The following is a 24,146-nucleotide window of genomic DNA, read 5'->3' as shown; positions in this document are numbered from 1 at the left end:
TGTGTGATTTTGTGCAAGTGACTTAAACTTTGTCTGCCTCAGTTTCTACATCTATAAAATTGGGATGCCAGTAATACCTCCCTCTAGGGGTTATCATGACAATCAAGTAAGATATTTGTGAAGTGCTTTGCAAACCTTAAAAGCACTATATAAATGCCAGCTTTCCTTACTGATGTTATTAAATGCTCTAGGGATGTGATCTAATTTTAGAGAGCCTCTGAGAAATTTCCTATTTGTCACCTTTCTATACACTTATTTTTATACCCATTGTTTCTCAGTTTCATTGGGTGATGATGATTTTTATCTTCGCTTATATAGTTTTTGTTATAAACTAGCATTAATCACAGCTGCCATCTATCTGTACTTTTTGAGGGGCCAGTGTTTGGAAGAGGCAATTTCTAGGTTTTTAATTTTCTTGCTGTGAGTGATTTACACAGAAACTTTTTAGGAAATAGAATGTCTGTGTCAGCATCTGTTCTTTTACCTCTTGTTCTTTTTGATGTCAGCAGTTTGTTTTAATCAGTCAGGTGTGATTAGAGCTGCATACCATGTTTTTAATTTTTATTCCTTCTACTGATTTGGCACAGATGTAGATTTTTGCTTCAATAATTCAATGGTTAACCTGAACACAGACAGACCTGTACACTGTTTATTCAAAATGACTCCAGAGATTTTTTGTTTCCTACCTATTATAATATAATTAATTTCATTTTGTGACATTATTCATTGCCTCATATGTTCATCACCTGACAGTCCCCTTGAAAATACACAGAAAAGAGATTTTATTTTACTTTATTTTTTTAAAGCAATTGGGGTTAAGTAACTTGCCCAAGGTTACATGGCCAGTTTTTTTTGTTTGGGTGTTAAGTATCTGATCCCAGCTCTTACTCACTGCGCCACCTAGCTGCCCCACAGAAAGGAGATTTTAATATGGTCTACAAGTTTTTGGCCTCTTTCATTTCTTATTCCCCCCTCTTTTTTTTGAGGGTAACTGGGGTTAAGCGACTTTTTTTTTCTTTATTAATTTGTTTGTTTCCTTTTAGTTTACAGGATTCAATTCCACAATTCCTTGAATTTCACATTTTGTGAAATTCCCTCCCCCCATGGTGGCTTATAGTCAAGTATAGGATCTGTAAATACTTTGACATTATACATTGGTCAGGTTATAAGGACGGATTGTACCAGCTGGCATGAAAAATGGTAAAGAGGACATAAAACCAAATAAGAGAACGAAAAAGATCAGGTATTTTGCTTCCACCTGGATATAAACTTAGTTCTTTGTAGTTCTTTCTCTGGATGCACATTTTTCTCTCCATGTTAAGCGACTTTTTAAAAATTTTCTTCTGATGCTCACTTTTACATTAAAGTTACAGAATATTAAAGTATATTTTGACTCAATTTGGAGGATCTATTTATTTACTTCTAGAATTCCTCTGATTCTCTTTGTCTACAAGAGATGCTGACATATAAGCTCTAATCATTTCCATGTTGTTGTACAGTGACTGGGGGGTGGGGGTGGGAAGTTTGTGTTTGCTTTTTTTTCATGTTTATCACGAGTACTACAATGCAAGATGGTCAAAGGTTCAATGAAATGTTTATCTCTTGCTGCTTTTGGGTATATCACAAAACCAATTCCACTAACTCTTATTTGTACCATCATGAAGAACCTGTGAACCATTAATTTTGTTCTGCCTTCTGACTTCAATCATAAGAGCCTTACCCCACATATAGAATACATTAACAAATCTTATTGTTCTTTGTGACATTTCTCAAATACATTCCCTTTCTTTGGACTCATATATCCAACAACTCTTTTGCTTCTCACCTGGATTACTACAATAGCTTTCTAAATAGGCTCTTATTCTTAAGTCTCTCCCCACTCCAATCCATCCTCTTTAAGCTGGTAAGAAAATTTTTCTTGGACCATGTTAGCCTTCCTGCTCAACAAGCTCCTGGGGCTCCTCATGACAGATAAAATAGCTACTCCTGTTTTGGCATTTAAAACTTCACACATTTGTCCTTTTCTCTATTTTCAACCTGCTTATACTCTACTCTCCATGCATTTTATGATCCAACTACACTGCTGTCCCTCAAATACAACTTTCTATTTCTCCTCTGAAACAGTTTCCCTTCCCATCCCAACTCCTGACCTCACCTCAGAATGTGGGGTTCTGACATATATGCGGATGTTGCCTCAAATATTCTAATTCTTTAATCTATTCAACTTGTGTGACCTCCTTTATTCCACCAGAGGGAAAGTCACAAAGGTCAGTCACAATAATGCAACTTTCATTGTCTACAATTCTAAATTTTTTCAATCTGAATTTCTATTATTACATAACTTCCCAAGCCTTACTACTCCTAAACCTATTCTTTGCCTTCACTGTGACCTCAGTACTTTCCTAGGAAATTACTCCTGCTCTGGTTATACTCTTTCCTTCTCAATTTCAACTTCTCATTGGAGTGGTTCAATTATGTACTCTCAAATCCCTTGTCCTACTGTCATACAGATCTTGTGAAATTCCAATCCTGCATTACTTCTACCATCTACCTTGTTTGCTCCTACACACACACCGAACACAGCTAAAAGACATCATGCAACACTGCTAATACTATAAATTTATATTAACCAATCACAACTTCCTGTAAGAAGACAATTGCCATTCACCACAATGACTATTTCAAATCTCCTCTTCTCTCTTCAAGTGTCACACAGAACCTGCAGCCCCCTGCTCCCCAGGGCCTTACTTCATATTTTTACTGAGAAAATAAAAGCCATCTGTGATGAGCCGCCTCTTTTCATCTTGTATATCTCTGACATCACCCCCTACTTTCTCTCCAGTCTGATGACAAGGTTTCATACTTGATCCCATCCCTTCATGTATTCTCCAACAGATTACATCTACTATCATCCTCCTTTTTCCTTCTTCCCTTTCTTCTCTTTGATCATCTTTAGTCTCTATCAACTGATTCTCCTTCCTTAAAAAACCCTCACTAGATCCTATCATTCATACTCACAATCATTCTATACCATATCTGCATAACTTGGCAACAGGGAGGGATCAGTTAAAATAAGTTAAATTTCTTCAGGCTGCAAATAGATTAGAGACAGATGATGATGGCTGGCTGCTATGGGTCATGAGACATCAGACAGCCAAAATCCTTTGGCTAGCTGAAAGTAGCCCGCAGGCCTTATGTTGTGCATCCCTGTTCTATAGCATGCCTCACCTTCTTAACCATACTCTTTGAAAAAGCTCTCTATTTGGTGCCACCATTTCCATTACTCACTCTTACTTCTAAACCCTCTGAATTCTAGCTTCTAGCACTCACTGAAGGTACCAATAACCTCTTAATTGTCAAATATAATGGCCTTTCCTCAATATTTATCCTTCTTGACATCCCTGCATCACCTAGTACTATTTACTACCTTCTAAATACTTTCTCTTCTCTAGGTTTCCCTTGCAAGTGTTTTTTCTTCTTTTTCTTCCTACCTTTATGGCTTCTCCTTAGTCAACTTCACTACTTCTGCACCCATGTCAAAGCCACTAATTATGAGTGTATCCCAAAGTTGTATCTTATGACCTCTTCTTACTACACACTCTCACTTGATCTCATAAACTCTCATAGGTTCAATTATCATCTCTATGCAGAAGATTCCAAGATCCACATATTTCTTTCTACTTCCTCTTCTAAGCTCCAGGTATATATGAACAATTATCTAATGAACATGTCAAACTGTATATCCCCAAGGTTTCATAAACTCAACACATCCAAAACAAAGCTTGTCATCTCTTCTACTAAATCTATCCCATCCTTCCAGTTAACCAGGTTTGCAACCTAGATGTCACCATTTATTATTCACTCACTCACTCACTCTACTTATTCAATTGGTTGTCAAAGTTATTATTTCTATATCCATAATATCTTTTGTACAGGTCTCCCTTTCCTCACTCACATTGTTAGTATCCAAATTCAGGCCCAGGGAACTTTCTAACTAGACTGTTGCAACAGACTTCTAACTGATCGCCTTGCCTCAGGTTTCTCCTCATCCTTCACAGAGCTGCCAAAGTATTTTTTGAAAGTACAGATCTGGCCATGTCACTCCCTACTTAATAAATTCCAGTGTCTGAGTTACAGTGTCTGCTACCTTTGGCATTCAAAGCTCTTCATATAACCTGGCCCTATCCTACCTTTTTACTCTCCTTGTACTCAATGGACCAGCCACATTGGTCTACTTGTCTTTCACATAGGATATGTCCGCTTCTACTTCTGAGTGTTTATAATGAATGTTCCCCCTTTGTAGAATGCTCTTTTTCTTCAACTCTGCCTCTTGGAATCTCTGGCTGCCTTAAAGACTGAGCTCAATCTTTACCTTCTACAAAAGGCCTTCTCTGGTCCTTACAGCTGTGAATGCCTTCACTTTCAAGGTTAATATATATTATATACATGTATATATTATATACCATATTATTGTATATATTATACTATATACATATATTATATACGTATATATACGTGTGTGTATGTGTGTATAGCATATATCTATATGCTATACCCCTATTAAGATACAAGTTCTTTGAGAACAGGAATTGTTCCATTTTTGTGTTTATATCCACAGCACTTAGCATCCTGCCTTGCACATAGTCAGTACTTAATAGTTAAATGATTCCTGAATCCAAGGTTGCCATACTTCCACTATATTACACTGCCTTTCTTCCCAAAAATAAACATGACATAGCTAAAGACAGATCAGTGGGGCATGTTGCAGAGACATCTTTTCATGTTGACATGGATCCTTTAAAGATTACACTTTGGGTATGATTATTTAACCAGTTCTGAAGCCACCTAGCACATTTCTCCATCTTATCCATCAAAACAGTATAAAAGACTTTGACAAATGTTTTGCTAATAAGTATACCAAGTCTGCACTTATTATTAAAAAGAGGGGTGGCTAGGTGGCGCAGTGAATGGAACATTGGCCCTGGAGTTAGGAGGACCTGAGCTCAAATCTGGCCTCAGACACTTGACACACTTACTAGCCGTGTGACCACGGGCAAGTTACTTAACCCCAATTGCCCTGCCCTCTCCACTCAAAAAAAAAAAAAAAGCAAAAAAAAAAAGTCTTGAATGTTTTTGATGAAGTTGTATTGTCTCTTGGAGTTAACTATTTAGTTTTCTAGATGCTTACAAATCATCTTTTTAATAATAAAATCTTGAATTATGATGGTAATCAAAGTTAAGCATACTACCCAGCCTCCATCAATGTCTTTTTTTCTAGTGCTGTGAAATCTGTATTTTCTAGCCTGAAACTGAGTCAGCTAATGCTGACCCTTACTATAGCTCTGTTGCATTTTCTCTGCACTCAGGATTCTGTGTTATGGGGCTTTGCTCATGTAATGCTGTCAGGAGATTAAAAAAATTGAATGTTTGACTCAATTAGTCAAACCATCAGGACATTGATGATAAAGAAATAGCAAGAAGTCGACTTTATTTCTAAGATAAGACATTCTGATGTACTACCTTCTTTCTCAAAAGAGACAATAAATTTGGGAGTGAGAGAAGGAAAAATCTATAATCACAGTAATTAGTTGAAAAGAAAGGCTAAATCAAATTCATTATACTAAGTTTAAGAAATTCAGGTAATGTGCAAGCAATGTCTTGGGAATTTGAAATACATATTACATATCTTTATAAAATTTTAGAAGTTTTAGTGCCAACTGACAGCTGTACACTTTCACCTGACTACCCCAAATCAGTAGGTCAAACTGAACTCATCTTCCTCAAAACTGTATTCCCCCCCCCATGGAGGCTATTAACTGTCAAAAGTGTGAGCACTCTACTTAGCCACCTTTGAAACCTCAAGAAATCTTTGGCTGCTTTCTTTTAAGTGGGGATGAGTATAAAAGAAGATTTATCAGAATATGATAACTATTGTCAAATATTTAAAGTCATATGGAAGAGGGACTAGACCTATTCTGTAGTGTCCAGAGGGTAGAACAACATACAACTAAAAGAAGTACAAAGAATCTGATTTAGTCTAATTTTATGAAAAAACCCCTAAAATAGAGCTATCTCAAAGGACAGGATGTCTGGACAGGTACTCTGAGTTTTTCTTATTCAAAGTCTTCAAACAAAGTTGGTTTACCACTTGGAGTTGTTGTAGAAAAAAGTTTTGCTCAGATATAGGTTAGCCAAATTAGCTAGATTAAGAGACATGTCAATAATCTGGATACTTGTCATTTTATTGTCATGGAGTTGTTGTTGAGTCATTCCAGTCACATACAACTCTTTGTGAGCCCATTTGGGGTTTTCTTGGCAAAGATACTGGAGTGGTTTGCCATTTCCTTCTCCAGCTCATTTTACAGATGAGGAAATCAAGGCAAACAGGGATCAGTGATTTGCCCAGGGTCACATAGCTAGTAAGTGTCTGAAGACAGATTTGAACTCAGGGAGATAATTGAGTCTTCCTGACTCCAGGCCTAGCACTCTGTGTACTGTGCCACCTAGCTGCCCCCTAGAAATGTAAATACTAGATACCAAAGAAACTGTACCAAACTAGGTATACATTATTATTTGGATTTCTGTTAATTTTTACATTCACAAATTCATGGGGTTTTCATACCCTTAAGTGTAGCATTTTAGAAGTGTCACTGAGTTGCTTGGTTACTCCGGATTATAAAGGAATATAAAACCTGAGGATTAGAGGGAGAGGCCAGTATAACATTCAGGGGGTGCCTACAGTTAAGTCACAAGGTCAGAACAAAGAGGACCCAGGATAACTATGTAAAAGAAATTCATGTGTTTATTTTATCCTATATTCTGATATAAAAAAAAAGGTCGTTAAGTAAGGTCCCTGAAGGCAGGTACTGTTTCTCTCATTATTCTATTTAACCTTTATACCACTTGATAAACTACTTTGTATATAGATAGTCAAATATTTATTGATGAATTTAGCTTTAGTTAGCTGTAAAAATCTGTATCTTATTCCTTATCAATAATGAATTAATAAAACTACAGATTTATAATATGTTAATATAGATTTATATAAAGCTATAGATTTATAATGCTATAGATTTTATATCACAAACATAACTAAAACCTACTTTAAACACTGCCAGGTACTAAATTAGATGCTTTCCCCAAAACAAAAAGTAGTATTTTAAAAGAAATCTAGTTTATCACTTACACAGAGGATTTCCCAGTCCGAGGATCTTTAAATGTTGTTGTCTTCGTGTTATGATCAACAAAATACTTAAGACCTTCTCTAGTATATCTGATTTCCCAGCCTTCTGGAAGGGGACTTTCAGGCAATAAACTGCAAGATAAATTTATTAAAAGAAGTTAAACATGATTTTTGAACATTAAAAATATCTTCTATTTTAGTATATTTGCAATGAACATAGGCAAGCTAAATGTAATACAAACTGAACACAGTGTACTCTTACCCTTGAGTTCTTGGGTCTTCCCACTGTGTTGTTTTTGTGTTATGATTGACAAAGTAAACTCTGTCATTTGAATCTACTCTTTTTTCTAGAAAAAGGGAGAATAATAAAATAATAAGCATTTACTTTGAGTCCTATGTCATATAGTATCTTTATTTACCTTTAGAAATAGTATGTTAACTTACCCCAACCTGGTGGTAAAGGACCAAGAGGATCATTTTCTGCAGACAGCATTGAAGCCTGATTTAGAACAACAACAACAAAAGGCCAAGTATCTGAAGGTGTTCTTTATTTAAAAAAGAACTAAAAAATCATGAAATCTAGAAATACTATTTAATTTCATAGTAACTATGGTCTTTTTAATCCAAATATGCATTTGGACAGAGCAATGAATTTGAAAGTGAAGATTCTCATAAAAATATGTTATTTGTGGTAAGAATGGTTGACTAGTTGTAGAGACTTGCTTTCACAATTTTCATTTCCCTAACAGAAAACATAATATGCAGGCAACAAAACTACCAAAAGATCCTTCTGCAAAAACCAAATGGAAGTAGGAAAGGTAGATACTTGAGAAAATATTGTAATGTTTAAAAGAAAATAGTTTTTAAAAAGTAAAATCTTTAGAAGACAGTTATTAAAAAATAATAATTTAAAATAATTACCTTAATGATCATTAAAAATACAAGATTATTTGAACTCAGTAAATTCATACTGTTTTTTTTTCAATATCTTACATCTAAAATTAACATAATACGGGGGGGGCAGAATGGGCACCAACTCAGTGACAAATATGGGCCTGGAGAGAATTAATGCAAAAAAAACCCCAAGTGCTGCATTAAAATCTTAAGAGTATACACACACACACAGAGGAAAATTTAGGATTAAGGTGCTATATTTGAGATGAGCATTTCAATGAATTAAAGCCTCTAAATATTAACTACTGTGAATGGGATGGATCCTTACTGGGAGAAAAAAAAAAGGTTCAATTCATAAAACCAAAATTTAAAAGAATGCAATAAATCTAGAACTGTTATTTGAAAATTCATTTTTTGATTATAGGATATTTTATAGTTAAGCACTTTGGTATTTAACTTCCTATTAAAATTTTTTTTAACAATTTACTAAAAATAATATTTTATAATAGATTGTTAATATAAATTAGAAATTTTTCATTTGTCCCTGAAGAGCTCACAAAATCAAAGTAATCAAGATGCATAATGGTTTTAGTTTTTGTCCTTTTTTGGTACCCATGGAATATCGAGAATACTTTAAAATCAAAAGATACTAAATATCTTTACAGCATGATTCTAATCAATGAGAAATTTCTCAATTATGTCCCTCAATGTTTAAAAAGCTACCTATGTATTATGTGTCATATTACATTTACATACTTATATCCATATATACTGTTAAAAGCACTAAAGGCCCCAATCATCCAACATCATATTAACAGCCTTCATTAAACATCACAATGTTAATCAAGCAATATTAAAACATTAATGTTCTGATTTAGGTATAGATCTTACTTATATCATAGTTTTCACAAAACAAACTTACTATTAAAAAAGGAAAATTTCTAAATTGAAATTTATTAATCAACTGCTTAGAAAGGGGGAAAACCTTATAGTAATTTCTGTTTGGATGACATCCATGTTATTCACAAGGGTACTTTTTTATATGTCTATGTGGAGGAGGTAAGATAGAAACCAACCTGCACTACTGAAATTACCTGCCTGTCAATTAGAAAGTTAAGATTATTGTTACAATGTAGCTTTTCTGTTCCTCCTTACAACTGACTTCTCAAATCACTCATACTCAGGGAAAAAAGAAAATTATGACCTGAGAAGCCTACCTCTTAGCTAAATAGAATCAGCTGGGATGAAGTTCTAAAGTAAATTTCTAGACTAGTAGAGCTGGACACAGAATCTGAATTTACATAGAAGAAAATTTCTTTTTGCTTATCAACCAATTCAGACTGATAACATGACAGGCAGACTCTTGTGGATATGCCTGTCACAACTGAATCAGAGTGGAGTACAGTCCAGTGAAGGCTGTGCCAGCACTGCCCTGGCCCCAACAAAGGAACAGGCCTTAGAAGTGACTGATTCAGCAGTGGCAGTGGCTGCTTCTGGAGCTCTCAGTCCACAGATGGTAAAGAGGTCAAACAACTGGTCAGAAGGAGATTACAGGGGTCTTCTTGCTATCACTGAGGCAGGACTCTGTTGCTTTGGTCACACTCAGATCCAGGTCACAGTCCTGGGTGGCAGTCCCAGGGCAAAGAGGTATACTAGCATAGCAAAACTTGTGACCAGAATGGAGTGGGGTGGGATCTTCCTCACAGTTCTAGGACAGAAAAGAGCACTTGTGGTCACTCACAGACCACAGCACAGGTCAGGAGAGTAGTAAACACCTCTCCTTAGATCATACCTTTTGGAAGAACTGAAAACTTACAGGTTCCTAGAAGTAACTCTAAAAACAGCTGCAAAAAAACCCTGAAGCTTGGGACAGTGTGTCCTCCACCCTGGAAACAGTGCCCGACTTTAACAAGAAACAGTTAAGAGCCCAAAAATAAGCTGGGAAAATGAGCAAACAATGGGGAAAAAACCCACCTCTGACTAGAGAAAGTTCTTATGGTGACAAGGAGGATTAAAACACATACTCAAAAGACAACAAAGGCAAAGTTCCTGCATTCAAAGTCTCCAAAAAAAAAAAATATGAATTGGTTTTAAGCTATGGAAGAGCTCAAAAAGGATTTTGAAAATCAAGTAAGGGAGGCAGAAGAAAAACTGGGAAGAGAAATGAGAGTGATGCAAGAAAATGAAAAAGAGTGAACATTATGGTAAAGAGACAAAAAAATACAAAAAAAAAAAAATAGCACCTTAAAAACAGACTATGCCAAATGGTAAAAGAGGTCCAAAAGGCCAACGAGGAGAAGAATGTTTTAAAAAAGCAGGTCTGGCCAAATGGAAAAGGAGGTCCAAAAGAGTCAAAAGGAGTACAAAAGTTCAATGAAAAACAATTCCTTAAAAATTAGAATGGAGCAAATGGAAGCTCTATGAGAAATCACGAAATTATAACAATGTGAAATATCTCACTGGAAAAAGAAGTAGCCTGGAAAATAAAACCAGGAGAAAATTTAAAGATTATTGGACTACCTGAAAACCATGATTAAAAAAAAAAGTCTAGACATCATCATCTTTCAAGAAATTATCAAGGAAAACTGCCCTGATATTCAAGAAACCGAGGATAAAATAGAAATGGGAAGAATCCACTGATCACCTCCTGAAAGAGATCCTAAAATGAAAACTGCCAGGAATATTATAGTCAAATTCCAGAGTTTCCAAGTCAAGGAGAAAATATTGCAAGCAGCCAGAAATAAGTAATTCAAGTATGGTGGAGTCAAAGTTAGGACAACACAAAATTTAGCAGTTTCTACATTAAAGGATGAGAGTGCTTGGAATATGATATTCCAGAGAGCAAAGAAGCTAGGATTATAATCAAGAATCACCTACTCAGCAAAACTGAATATAATCCTTCAAATGAGACAGAAGACTTTCAAGCATTCTTGATGAAAAGACCAAAGCTAAACAGGAAATTTGACTTTCAAATACAAGACTCACGAAAAGCAGAAAAAGGTAAACAGGAAAGGAAAATAATAAGGGACTTAATAAGTTTAAACTGTTTATATTCCTAGATGGGGAGATGATATTTGCAACTCCTAAGACTTTTAGCATTATTAGGGTAGTCAGAAGGAATTTCTATAGTCAGAGGGCACAGGTGTGAGCTGAATATAAAGGGATGATAATCTAAAAAATAAAATTTACAGGGTAAGAGAGGCATGTACTTGGAGAAAGAGAAATGGAGAGGTAGAATGGGATAAATTATCTCACTTGAAAAAAAAGATTTTACAAAAGAGGGAGAGGGGAGGGGAGGGGAAGTGAGTGAACCTTACTCTTCATCAGAATTGGATCAAAGATGGAATAATATACACATGCAATTGGGCAGAGGAGTCTATTTTACCCTACAGGAAAGTAGGAGAGGAAGGGGATAAGAGAAAGACAGAGTGTGTGTGTGTGTTAGAATGAAAGGGGAAATCAGAAGCAAAACACTTTTCAGGAAGTACAGGGTGCAAGGAAAGAAAATAGAATAAATGGAGTGGTGGTAAATAAGATGGAGAGAAATATAGGTAGCAATAGTAACAATGAAAAAAATTTCTGAAGCAAGTTTCTCTGATAAAGGCCTCATTTCTCAAACATATAGTGAACTGAGTCAAATTTACAAAAAAGAGCCATTCTCCAATTGATAAATGATCAAAAGATATGATCAGTTTCCAGATGAAGTAATCAAAGCTATCTATAGCTGTCTATGAAAAAGTACTCTCACTGGTGACTGAAAAAATGCAAACTAAAACAATTCTGAGGTACTAGCTCATACCTATTAGATTGGCTAATGGAACAGAAACGGTAAATGACAAATGTTGGAGAGGATATGGGAAAAATGAGACATTAATATGCATTGCTGTTGGAGTTGTGAACTGATTCAACCATTTCATAGAGCAATTTGGAACTATGCACAAATGCTATAAGCATGCATACCTTTTGACCTAGCAATACCACTACTAGGTCTGTATTCCAAAAGAGATTAAAAAAAAAAAAAGGAAAAGGACATATATGCACAAAAATATTTATAGCAGCTCTTTTCCATGGGCAAAGAATTAGAAACTGAGGGGATACCCATCAATTGGGGAAAGACTGAACAAGCTGTGGTATGTGATTATGATTGTACTCTAAGAAATGATGAACAGGGTACTCTCAGAAAAACCTGAAAAGACTTGCCATGGGCTGGTGCAAAATGAAATATATTATATACAAAGTAACAGCAATATTGTAAGATATGAATGACTTAGCTGTTCTCAGCATTACAACGATCCAAGACAAACCTGATGGTCTTATGTTGAAAAATGCTACCAATCCACAGAGAAAGAATTGATGGTGACAGAATATAGACTGAAGCATACTTTTTTTTTAAACTTTATTTTTCTTGAGTTTTTTTTGGTCTGTTTTCTTTTACAACATAACTATTATGGATATGTTTTGTATCATTTCACATGTATAACCTCTACTGAATTGCTTGCCTTCTCAACAAGGTGGTGGGGGTGGAGAGAAATTGGAACTCAACTTTTTTTTTTAAATGTTAAAAATTGTTTTTACATGTAACTGGAGAAAAAATAAAATACTAAATAATTTTTTTTCAAAAGGTTATGCCAGATGAGACTTATGTCCTTTTGCGATAGGGCTATTACTAGGTAGACCAGGGGAAAGCTAAATAACTAGCATAAATTTTAGCAAAACATTTGACGAAACTTCACTTATTTTTCTTGTAGAAAAGATGGAATGAGGGGCGGCCAGGTGGCTCAGCGAGTAAGAGCACCGGTTCCAGTGTTGAGATAGACCTGGAGATCGAATCCCGGGCTCAGACACTCAGCACCACACCCAGAAATAACTGGCCGGGTAACCTTGAGCAAGTTACTTAACCCCAATTGCTTAAAAAAAAAAAAATAGAAAAGATGGAATGATTGGATTAGATAATTTTATGTTTCCCTTCATTAGAGGTTATGAAGAAAGATTTCCATTAGCATCAGTACTGCTTTTTAAGGGCTCCAGAGAGACTCCTAATAAAAATAAAGCCTTGTGAACAGTTTACAAAATTCTTCTGACCTACAAACAATTCTATTCAACTACAAATATGGGATTAGAATTTCCAATTGATAAATGGTCTTTTTCAGAGGAAGAAATCCAAGCTGTAAATAGTCATACAAAAAAATGTTCCAAGTCACTAATAGAGAAATTCCAATTAAAACAACATTAAGGTTGCATATCACATCCATCATATCAGATTGACAAAGTTGTTTAAAAAAAAAAAGGAAATGGCAAATACTGAAAGGACTGTGGAATAGCAGGTACATTAATGCACTATTAATGAAGCAGTTAGCTGGTCCATACACTCTGGAAAGCAATTTGGAACTCTGCCCAAAATGCTATTCAATTGTGCCTACTCTTGACCTAGTGATACCATTATGAGAGCTGTATTCCAAAGAGAACAAAGAGGAAAAGGATCCATATGTATAAAAACATTAATAGCAGCTATTATTTTTTTGTGATGGCAAAGTGTAGCTGAACAAATTATGGTATAGGAACATGAAACAATACTATTGTGCTATGAGAAATAATGAAAGAGGTTGGTTCAGAGAGATCTGGGAAAACTTGGATGAATTGAGGCAAAGTAAAATGATCAGAAGTGGGAGAACAATTTAAATAAGGGGAAAAAGGTGGCCAACATTATGCTAAGTGCCTTATAAATATTATCCCATTTGATTAACAATAACAATATTTTATAGACAAAGAACTTTGAAAAACTTAGGAATAATCATCAATGAAATGACCCACCACTATTTCAGAGGACCCATGATGAATTATGCTAATTTCAGATACAGAATGGATGGACTCAAAAGTATAAATTGAGACTTTTTTTACATGGTCAATGTAGGAATTTGTTACTTCTAGCATTGCTGGTAGATGATTCTTCTGAAACTTGCTAAATACTTTGGAAATTTTTTCTTTTTCAAGCTTACTGCATATATTATACTATTAACACAATGCTCTCTGATGAAACTATTAGAATTTGTTACAGTGCTTTCCATACTACCATCTCAGAATATTATATTTATTTACATGAAAATTATTCAGGAACATATACAAGTTGGTGTATTAGTACTAAATCTTTTATTCAAAGAATGCCTTTATGACTATTAGGATAATTTAAAATAAGTATTCTAATGAGTATTATGGAACCAAAAGGCTAAGCATTCTTAAACATTTAGAAAAATGATTTTTTTAAAAAAAATCAAGTTGCTAATAAGAACTTTATGGAAAAATATCTTGTACTAGATAACAAATCTGGAAAACATTGCAAGTTGAATGTTAAATGTTAAAAAAGAATCTAATAAAAATGTCTTAATCCCGGAAGTCATAAGGACATAACTGACTTATAAAAATTTCTTTTATGTGTGTCTCAAAGTTTCACAAATGTGCTAACTTCTATGATACAAAATTCTTTAAATTCATTTGCCTGGAGAAAGATATAAAATTCTACTGACTCTCAAGATGAACAATATCTGCTGAATTCCAGATGTCTAAGTAGAACCAGAAATGGGTTGTCTTTCAAATTATACTGTATGGGGCGGGTAGGTGGCGCAGAGAGTAAAGCACCGGCCCCTGAGTCAGGAGGACCTGGGTTTGGAACTGGCTTCAAACACTTAACACACACACACACACACACACACACACACACACACACACACGCCGTGTAACCTTGGGCAAGTTACTTAACCTCAATTGCCCTCCAAAAAAAATAAAAGGAATTCTCAAATTATGCTGTATCAGTCTATTAAATTTTTACACAAAAAGGGAAATGTTTGGTATTGGAAATGGAAAATATAGACAATTTATTGTTACACATGACTAATAGATTTTAAAAATTTGTTATTTTGTTTAATAATTTATAATCCAAAAAAAGGCACACTAGTCCAATTATCTTCAAAAGTTTCTACAACTTTTAAATCATAAAGGCACTAAAGTTAGAACTAGTTTAATTTAAAAAAAGTGGAAATACTTAAGTGACATTCAAATAATTCAGTAGAAGTGATTCTAAAGACTCCTTTTGACAAATTTTCACCTAAAGAATATAATTACAACAATAAAACGTTAACTGGATATATCTGTCACCTCATATAGGAGTGTTTCCTTTGACCAATATTTGCAGTGAATTGAACTTCCTGGATGAATTAAATTTTCCCTGGGGAGAAAGTATGCCCCTTCAAGTAATGAAATTTTAAAAAATTAAAATACTTTGATGAAGAATTTTCTAATGCAAATAATACATGTTTTGCCATTTTAAACAGATAATTTGGAACATAATTCCAACCTTTTCTTGATGACTCAGGTTCATACTATTATGTTGATTATGAAAATTATTACATTGTGCTGTAATTCAGTGATATACCCATGAAATTTTAAGATGTGTAGAACTGTCTGCCCTTATACTGAATGGTCCCAAATTCCTAGGCTTTTCTGATTATTTCTTTTATCTTTACTATCTGATACCAGTTGTTAATTTGTTACTGCAGTCTGCTGTTAGGAATCCCTCCCAAGCTTCCTGTTGTAACCTAGAAAAAACTGAAAAAATCTAGAGGAAATCAGATAACAGAGATTATTAAATGAGTAATCTCAATTGTATTCACAATACTTAAGTCAACATGTTTTTATGTACATGGACTTTATGTTATTCTTTTTTCTAATCAGAATAATTTCTCTTACTTTTAAGGTTGCAAATCATAAGGCTGAAGCTGTTCCAATTCTAGATGCCAGATAAGTAGGACTTTGCTATACAATAACTTTCAGCATAATTTCCAGCCTTCAAAAATTAACTAGCTTGGAAAAAAATAAATCTTTAAGGCAGTACCCTAAACATTAATATATAAAAATACAAGTGATTTAGCTCCTTTAAAACAGGTCTTTTTTTCCTGCTTTAAGTAAACTTGATATATTCAGGAGGAAAAAAAAAAACTAGGGGAAGAGTTAGGAGAGGGGAATAAGCATTTAAATAAATGTTTATCATGTGCCAAGCAAATTATCCAATGTGTCATCTAGCTATCTCTAAATGAGCAAACAAGAAGCTATGTAGATGAGTAGTGTTCATTTTTGTGAAATGTGTTTTTATTTTACAGGAAATTCCTTAAAATAGTAAGGGTTCATAGTATATTTTAAATTACTTTTCTAAAAATTCCGTAAATATGTATGTACTTGTATTCATCTAGATATGTACCTAACACTTCTTAATTCTATTGCTTTCTTTCTCTTAATTACTTCTTATTTATTCTGTATAAAGTTTGCTTTGTATAGATTTATTAGCATGTTGTTTCCTCCATTAGATTGTAAGCTCCTCGGGGGCAAGGACCTTCTTTTGCCCTTCTTTGAATCCCTGACCCTGAGCACAGTGTCTGGCACGTAATAGGCACTTAATAAATGCTTACTAGATTTAATTGTATATGTGTGTATATATGTTTAGTGTAAATCAAGATTCACATAGAAATCACTGAGATTTATGAAGATTATCGAGCCTTAAACTTGAATTGTTATGTAAAGCACTATATTCTAAGTGGCCAAGCAGACAAATCTTGCTTTCTAAAAGTCCATTTTATAGAAGCACTCATTAAAAATTAACTCTGTGTTTAAGTCAAGATTGGAGGAAAAAAACACAAAATACCTTTAGTACTCTATTTCAAATTTTAAAAAACAAAGATAATCGGTCATGTTGCAATCATAATTATCTGGGGAATTAAAGGAAATATATGCCACCAATAAGCTAATAGGATCAAAATTCTCCCCGTAATAATAACATTTATATAACACTTTAAGGTTTGTAAAGTGCTTCACAAATATTAATCTCATTTGATCCTCACAACAACCCTGAGGTGGGTGGTTACTATTTTTACCTCCTTTTTATAGACGTGGAAATTGAAGCAGGAAGAGGTTAAGTGATTTACCAAGTCACATGGCTAATGTATGAAGTATAATTTGAACTCAGACCTTCCTGACTCTAGGTCCAGCATTCTATCCATTACACCACCTTACTACCTTAATATATTACTTTGGAAATGTCCAAAGTTCTGCCTTAGAAAATCTGAATAAAGAATTAAATAGATTTATCATATCTGAAAGACAACTAAGGTTTTCAGATATTTCTGAGAGGCGCTAATGAGACACTACCTCTGTGTTCAGAATCTTCCCTCAGACTTCCTGGAGGCCTTTAAGACACCTCATTGAAAGTTCAGTAACCACTGCAAGCATAGAAAAATTAAAGCAGTGCTTCTGCTAATGTTAATCAAGGATACGTAGGATAAGTTAACATATTGTTAGTCCCACAATACTATCTTCAGCTAACCTTTGAGAACATCATGAAAAACTCTTTCCTCAGTTGATTGATATAAATTTTTCCTTCAAATCACCATTTTTCAAAGCAACTGCAAAAATTTGGATTAGCTTATTATCTATGCTTGAACAAAAGGAACCTCTTTTTTCTTCTGAAAGGCAAAGAATCACAAATTTGGAGCCAGAAAGCACCTTAGAGACCATCTGGTCCAATCATGTCATTCTGCAAATCAGGAAACTAAAATCCAAAGTAAGCAAAACATTTGGTAAAGCAAGTGTTTGAGGCTAAGGTTTCTAATTTTAAACAGTGTTCTTCCTAGTCTACCACAATATCTCCCTAACCTCAAAGCTCTGAAGTACACATGAAACTTTGAAGTGAACAATAATGCATTCCTGAATTGCAAATTTGGCAGTGAATTGTTAATCATTATTTTGCTATTAAATTCCAGGCAAACCTGTTCAAATTCATAAGTTAAGGGGAAGATATGCTTTTAAACAGACTTATTTCCAGTTGTTATAAAGACAACTACTAAAGAAATAGAATACAGCTAAAGAAAACTGAAAAGGAATATTTAATAATTACAAGCTCTATCTCCCTTACATCTGAATAATTTAGATTTTAATCACTTACTTTAAATTAAAAACTAAATGAATTTTTGAAATTGTAGTAAAACTGTCTATAAGACACACTATTTATGGAGAAGCAAATATGATCCAAAATATTTCCAAATCAAAAAACTAACTTAGCAACAGATAGTGATTGGCCTAGCTAAGTGGGGAGGCCCATCATCTAGAGTTAAATTATTTTGGCCAAAATAACTCACCAACACCAACAGCTAAGGGATGGAGAGGTGATGATTTTTATCAAAGGAGGGAATAGCCATACCAAAGGAATATCTAATCCTTTAAAGGATTGCAGTAACACAAGTACAAGAAGAAAAAAAACTAAATTAATAATATAGGAATTTACATAAAAGAAATATAAAAAAAATAAAGAAATATTTTAATTGAAAAAGTTGGACTTAGAAAAATTTACCGATCTTCTCTCCTACTTTTTTCCTGTACTAAATTTATATTTTTTTCTGGAAATTATTCTCTCTAAATATTTTTGATTTAATATTCTTAGTGACAGTTGCTTCTGGTTAATGTTTATCATCTATTATTTATTCACATATTCATTCATTCAAAGATTTAGTAATTGCCCTACATATAACATTTTTGGTCACATGGAACTATATGCTTGGAAGTAATTTAATTTAATTCAAATAAAACAAGTATTAAATAACTCCAATATGTGAATGATTCTATATAAAACTAGCAAGTAGTGAAAATGAACATTCAACCAAATTCTCATTTTTCCATGGTGTAACATTATTATCTAGGAGTAGGTAAAGTATTGTCAGAGATATTTTTAGTTTTATATATTGCTAGAACATTTCAGAACTCCAAATAGATATTCCATGGCTCAAATAGTTTTTCTTTCAAATACAAGCATTGTAAAAATATTATTAATCCAGACTCTGATAATGCAATCTGGGATGGCCTGAAGTTTAACTAAGCAGTTATTTATGAAAAAAAAATGTTCAAGAAGCAGCCTAAATAAAATTTCAAGAGACATACTTAGCTCAAAGAACAAAAGTAAGTTATTTTAAGGACTATAGGCACGGACTATAAATAAATGGATGCTAATTACATTTGAGTTATCTAGTCATTCAATAAGGTCAACCAGACTTTTATTTGAAAAGCAAATATCTATTTAGAGTTATGTCTTTAACACAATGTTAAATTTGGGAGTGATCTTAAAAACCACTGACAATTTTCCTCATTTTCAGATGAGAATAGTGAGGCTTAAATGTTAACTTACATTTCTTTCAAAATATTATATTATTCAGGCTTTTTATTCATTCTTTCTAGCCTTTACTAAGTGGTACTATAAATAAAAATCATTTATAAAAGCCATGTGTATACACACACAAACACTGGCATAAGTCTGGTTCATACACGTGGCATAGGGCAAAGAATATTGGACACGAAATCAGAAAACTTGGTTTGAACACTATTAAGGTGCTAAGCCATTGAGGCCTCATTTTATTCTCCTGAAAAACAGGGATAGTAATGCCTGAACCACCTACTTCATAGGATTATTGCAAGAAAAGGATGTGGGCAAAAGTTAGAAAGGATTTAAATGTGAGTAATTATTAATGTTATTAACAGCAATGACTAAAAACAACAAAAATTTCGCATGTACACTGCCAATCTTAGGTATGTTTCTATTCACATCACCGGCCAGGTGAGGCATGGGGGCTATGAGAGTAGATGTCTTTCTCCCTTCTGTAGAATCAGAAGGAAATTGGTTAAGAGAAAAAAGACTGTTCCACCCAATCACCTATTGTCTTTTGCTGCTTATGGATACCCTCTCCCCATAACTTTCAGATTCTCAGTGTTTTTGTGTTGCCCAAAAGCACTGAATTCACCCCTCCATTACCAACCTTGAAACTCACACCTCCTCAGGACTCCCTTCCCCTGGAATACCTTCCTCCCTCTGTTTGGAGAGGAGAGAAAGTAGAGAGTTCCTCCCAGACCCTGCATTTAAGGAGAAGGCAGTGGGCAGCCTTTGCTTTCATATTCCCAAGGATGAAGCACTCTGGATTTCATGCTCCAGTGTTGGTACCCTCTTGACCTTCATTCCTCCCTACCCTCTACAAGCTTATGCCCTCAAATTTAAGCTCCTTTTTATATACTGTCTTTCTATTAAAAGGAACTGAGACTGTGAGCTCCTGAGAGGAGGGGCTCTTTTTGCCATTCTTTGTATCCGTGGCATTTAGCACAGTGCCTGGCACATGGCAGGGTCTTAATAAATGTTTACTAACTTAGTACCCAGTCAAAATTCCTAAGATCCTAATAAAGCATATCTCATCCAGATAACAGGAAGAAATCAGAGTGGCCCTAATTCAAACCAAGATGTGAATATATCCTTTTTTCTTATTATTTTTAGGGAATTATGGGGTCATCTTCCCCCATACTTAGAATGCACTCCCTCCTCAAATCTGCCTTTGAGAAGAATCTTTAGTTTCCTTCAATACTTGGCTCAAATGCAGCCTTCTACATGAGATCCATTCTTATGCACCCCAGATGCTACTGTCTCTCCACCTTAAATACCTGGATGGTAATTATAACTTATTATATATAGATGGCCCAGAAGGTAAGCATACTAGATGTGGAATCAGGAAGATCTGGGTTAAAATCCCACCTCAGATATTTACTAGCTGTATGATCCTGGACAAGTCACTTAACCTCTCTTGGCATTAATTTACTCATCTATAAAATGGAGATAATAACACCAGCAACCTCACAGTGGCATTGTGAGGATCAAATAAGAGACTATATATAAAGTGTCTGGCAAATCTTAAGGCATTAAATGCAAACTTATTTTGTGTGTATTCCACATACATTTGTATATGTACATGTTAGATAGTATATGTACCTAATAGAATGTAACACAACTTTAACATTGTGTTAAAGACATAACTCTAAATAGACATTTGCTTTCCAAATAAAGGTCTACTTAACCTTACTTTTGTCTGTGAATCCCCAGGGGATAGTGTAGTACCTAGCATAAACATAGTGATTAATAAATTGATTGATTAGTAAAAATCTACATTGGAATTTCATGTATTATGTGATATAGATGGGTGGAAGGGAATCTTTTGTTTAACCTGAGAGGAAGACAAGATCATAGATTTAGTACTGGAAATCACCTGAGAAGAGGACTTCTGGTCCAACCCTTTGCAAGTGAGAGAATGAGCTCCAGAGATGATAAATGATCACACAGACCCAGGACTCAAATTCTGACTTCAGATCCACTGTGGTTTTTCCTGCTCTATTGTCTTCAGTCTAACTACAACTATACTTATGTACTAAAGTCAGTACTTTAAAAGAGTTTAAAGAGGAGCAAAAAGCAGTTTTCTTTTGGTGACACTCAGTCCTTTCTCCAAGAAGCCTTTCCCAATCTTCCTCAATGCCAGGACTTTTCCCGTTACCTCTTGGCTTGTTTGTATCTGGTTGTTTGTATGTTGTCTCCCCCATTAGACTGTGAACACCTCCAAAGCAAGGACTTAGGCTTTTTGGCCTTTCTTTGTAACCTTAGCACTCAAACATGCCTGGTAAATAGCAGAAACTGAATGAATGCTCGCTGACTGAAAAACTTTCCTAGGAAGAGAATAGGCCATAGTATTGTTTCTCTTCTACCAAACTCCCTATCTGGAGCCTGAGGTCCTTATTAATTTCTTAACAAGTGGGCACAACTCTCATGAATAGGACCTGTCCCCAAATTAACCAAGTATTTCCTGAGACTCTGCGTCTTCGATTCCAAGGGATTGGTTGCCTCAGTTTTCTCATCCATAAAAATGAGCTGGAGAAGGAAATGGCAAACCATTCCAATGTCTTTGACAAGAATAACCCAAATGGGGTCATGAAGAGTCAGACAAGACTGGAACAACTTAACAAAAACATTCATTTCCCTGCAAGTTAAAAGCCAGTTGTTATGACACAAGGCCACTAGATCTTTTCTGCTACAGAAATAGAGGCCTAACTGCCTAGAACCTTCAAAGTAGCTTCTTTCCTTCTGTCTTCTTTCTTCCCTCATCTTACAAGTTGATATAGCAATCAATGCCTTCCCCACCCTGAGTCCTGCAGTTTTTCCATTCACTTCCCAGGCTATCTTGCTCCTTTGTTATCCTGGGGTTCAGCTGCCAGAAGTCATAGAATCACAGTTCTGAAAGAGATCTTAAAATTATGCAGTTAAATCCCCTCCTTCTACAGACCAATCAACCACACAAGTATAGTTGTATTAAGTGCCTACTACATTATCAGGCAACAGGTATAAAAATCCAAAGTAAAATAGATTCTGCCTTCAAAGAGTTTACATTCTAACAGATATATGTACACATGTACATACCCCCACAACTCCCCCCCAAAAGACAAAACAGATAAAAGGTAACCTTGCAGGGGATGGTACTAGCAATTCAGGGGAACAAGAAAGGTCAAATAGAAAGTACTGCTTAAGCTGAGGAAAAGGAAATAAAAAAATTACAAGAAGTGAGGAGCGTAAGCATTCCAGGTGGGGGAAAAGTGAGCACAAAGTCATGGAAACAGAATATGTTGTGCATGATGAACAGCAAGAAGGTTAGATGTGAAAGTTCATACAAAGGAGTAATGTGCAACAAAGCTGGAAAGATAGATGGGTTCAGGTTATGAAGAACTTTAGATTTCAAACAGGAGTTTATATTTAATCTTAGAGGTAATAGGAAGTTGCTAGAATTTGCTGAGCATGGGGCTGACCATGGTCAAACCTATACTATAGGAAAATCACTTTGGTAGCTGGAATCTCGGGGAAGATAAAGAGAGACCAATTAGGAAGCTACTGCAATAGTTTAGGCAAGAGATAAGAGATAAAGAGGAACTGAACATGGCTGGTGGCTATGTAAATGAAGAGAAAAGGACTGATACAAGATGTGTAAAAAGTCTAGCCCAAAGTTAACACAACAAAACAAGTGATAAAAGGGGTAAGACTGGGTTAATAGCACTTAGTCTAGTCATGCTTTTATCAAAATATCTAACATTTCTATAAAGTTTTAAAAAGTTTTATATAAACTATTTTTCATATAAGCCTCACAAAAAGACTGAGAAGTACATTAGGAATTATTAATGCTTACTTTATAACTAAAAAACTAAGAATTTGGAGAACCAAAATTAGCTGATGATTAAATATCAGAAGTAAAATTCAAACTCAACTCTTCCTAAACTCCAGTATTTTATCCATTCTACTAGACTCATAAACTATGCTATCTGTGACTCTCTGAATAGTGTTGGTTCCAGATTTCTGTACTTTCCTAGGCCACAAAGCAAAATGAAATCAAGACCTAAGCCTAGAAAAACTGTCTCCAGATCCTGTTTATGTAGGTCCTATCAGACAAAGACATTGTTTATTAGTACCTAGAATGGATATCAAAGTAACTAAGTTGTCAACATTAATGGAAGAAAAAAATTTTTTTTTAACAGTAAACAAAGTCAAAGGTAGCAGAACCTTATGTGGCTTCATAAAGGCCATAGAGAAAATGTAATTTTTGGTTGCTTATTTAGTTTTATTGCTAAGGGACTTACCTAAGATTTCACCCTTTATTTTATATATTTACTTGATGATTTATCCTTGGTGTTTACTAAGTTTTAAAGTAATGCTTCTTTAAAATGTGTTAGATTTAATTCTGTCGAAATAGTACTGCAATATTAAGTAATTTCCTATAGGATCTTTTTTCTTGCTGCTTATGTAACAAGGTCAGTTATTTATACATCAATAATAGAGGGAATATTTATTCTCACACTAATATTGAAAAAGAGTTCCACTATTTTTTATGCAGTACAATAATTTTCTAAATGGCATTCTACTGAACCTAGAATTAAAATACCTGTGACAAGGCATTACCATTACTAGAAAAAAGATATGCCCTTATGAAGAAACAAAATCATTTTTGTATTGTAAAGGACAGATACAACATAAAAGAACTTATTTTTTACAACAAATACTCCAAATATGATGTAGTGACCATAATTTGTTAAAACAAATAAATATGGTTAGGAAACAAAAAATAAAGACCACCCACATTTTTAAAGAAGCAATCTATGCATGTCTACATCTCTCTCTCTCTCTCTCTCTCTC

The 24,146-nt window shown here is 34.5% G+C and overlaps 1 protein-coding gene across 8 annotated transcripts in view; it reads right to left on the bottom strand.

The window, feature by feature from the left end:
- Positions 1–24,146, bottom strand: part of WWP1 (WW domain containing E3 ubiquitin protein ligase 1) — a 147,311-nt gene that overhangs the window by 34,217 nt on the left and 88,948 nt on the right. For all 8 annotated transcript variants that reach the window (XM_069103616.1, XM_069103611.1, XM_069103614.1 and 5 more), the window contains 3 exons: positions 7,628–7,682; positions 7,446–7,530; positions 7,187–7,315 (listed from right to left, as the gene is read on the bottom strand). In XM_069103616.1, coding sequence (XP_068959717.1) covers positions 7,187–7,315; positions 7,446–7,530; positions 7,628–7,682 — 269 coding nt within the window. The remainder of the gene's footprint in view (positions 1–7,186; positions 7,316–7,445; positions 7,531–7,627; positions 7,683–24,146) is intronic.

The sequence above is a fragment of the Petaurus breviceps genome, unplaced genomic scaffold (genome assembly GCF_028583685.1).
Source record: "Petaurus breviceps papuanus isolate PSGF00001 unplaced genomic scaffold, PetGlider_PUasm1.0 582, whole genome shotgun sequence".
Lineage (NCBI taxonomy): Eukaryota > Metazoa > Chordata > Mammalia > Diprotodontia > Petauridae > Petaurus > Petaurus breviceps.
The sequence above is the reverse complement of the archived record's forward strand: the minus strand, read 5'-3'. Positions and strand labels throughout refer to the sequence as shown.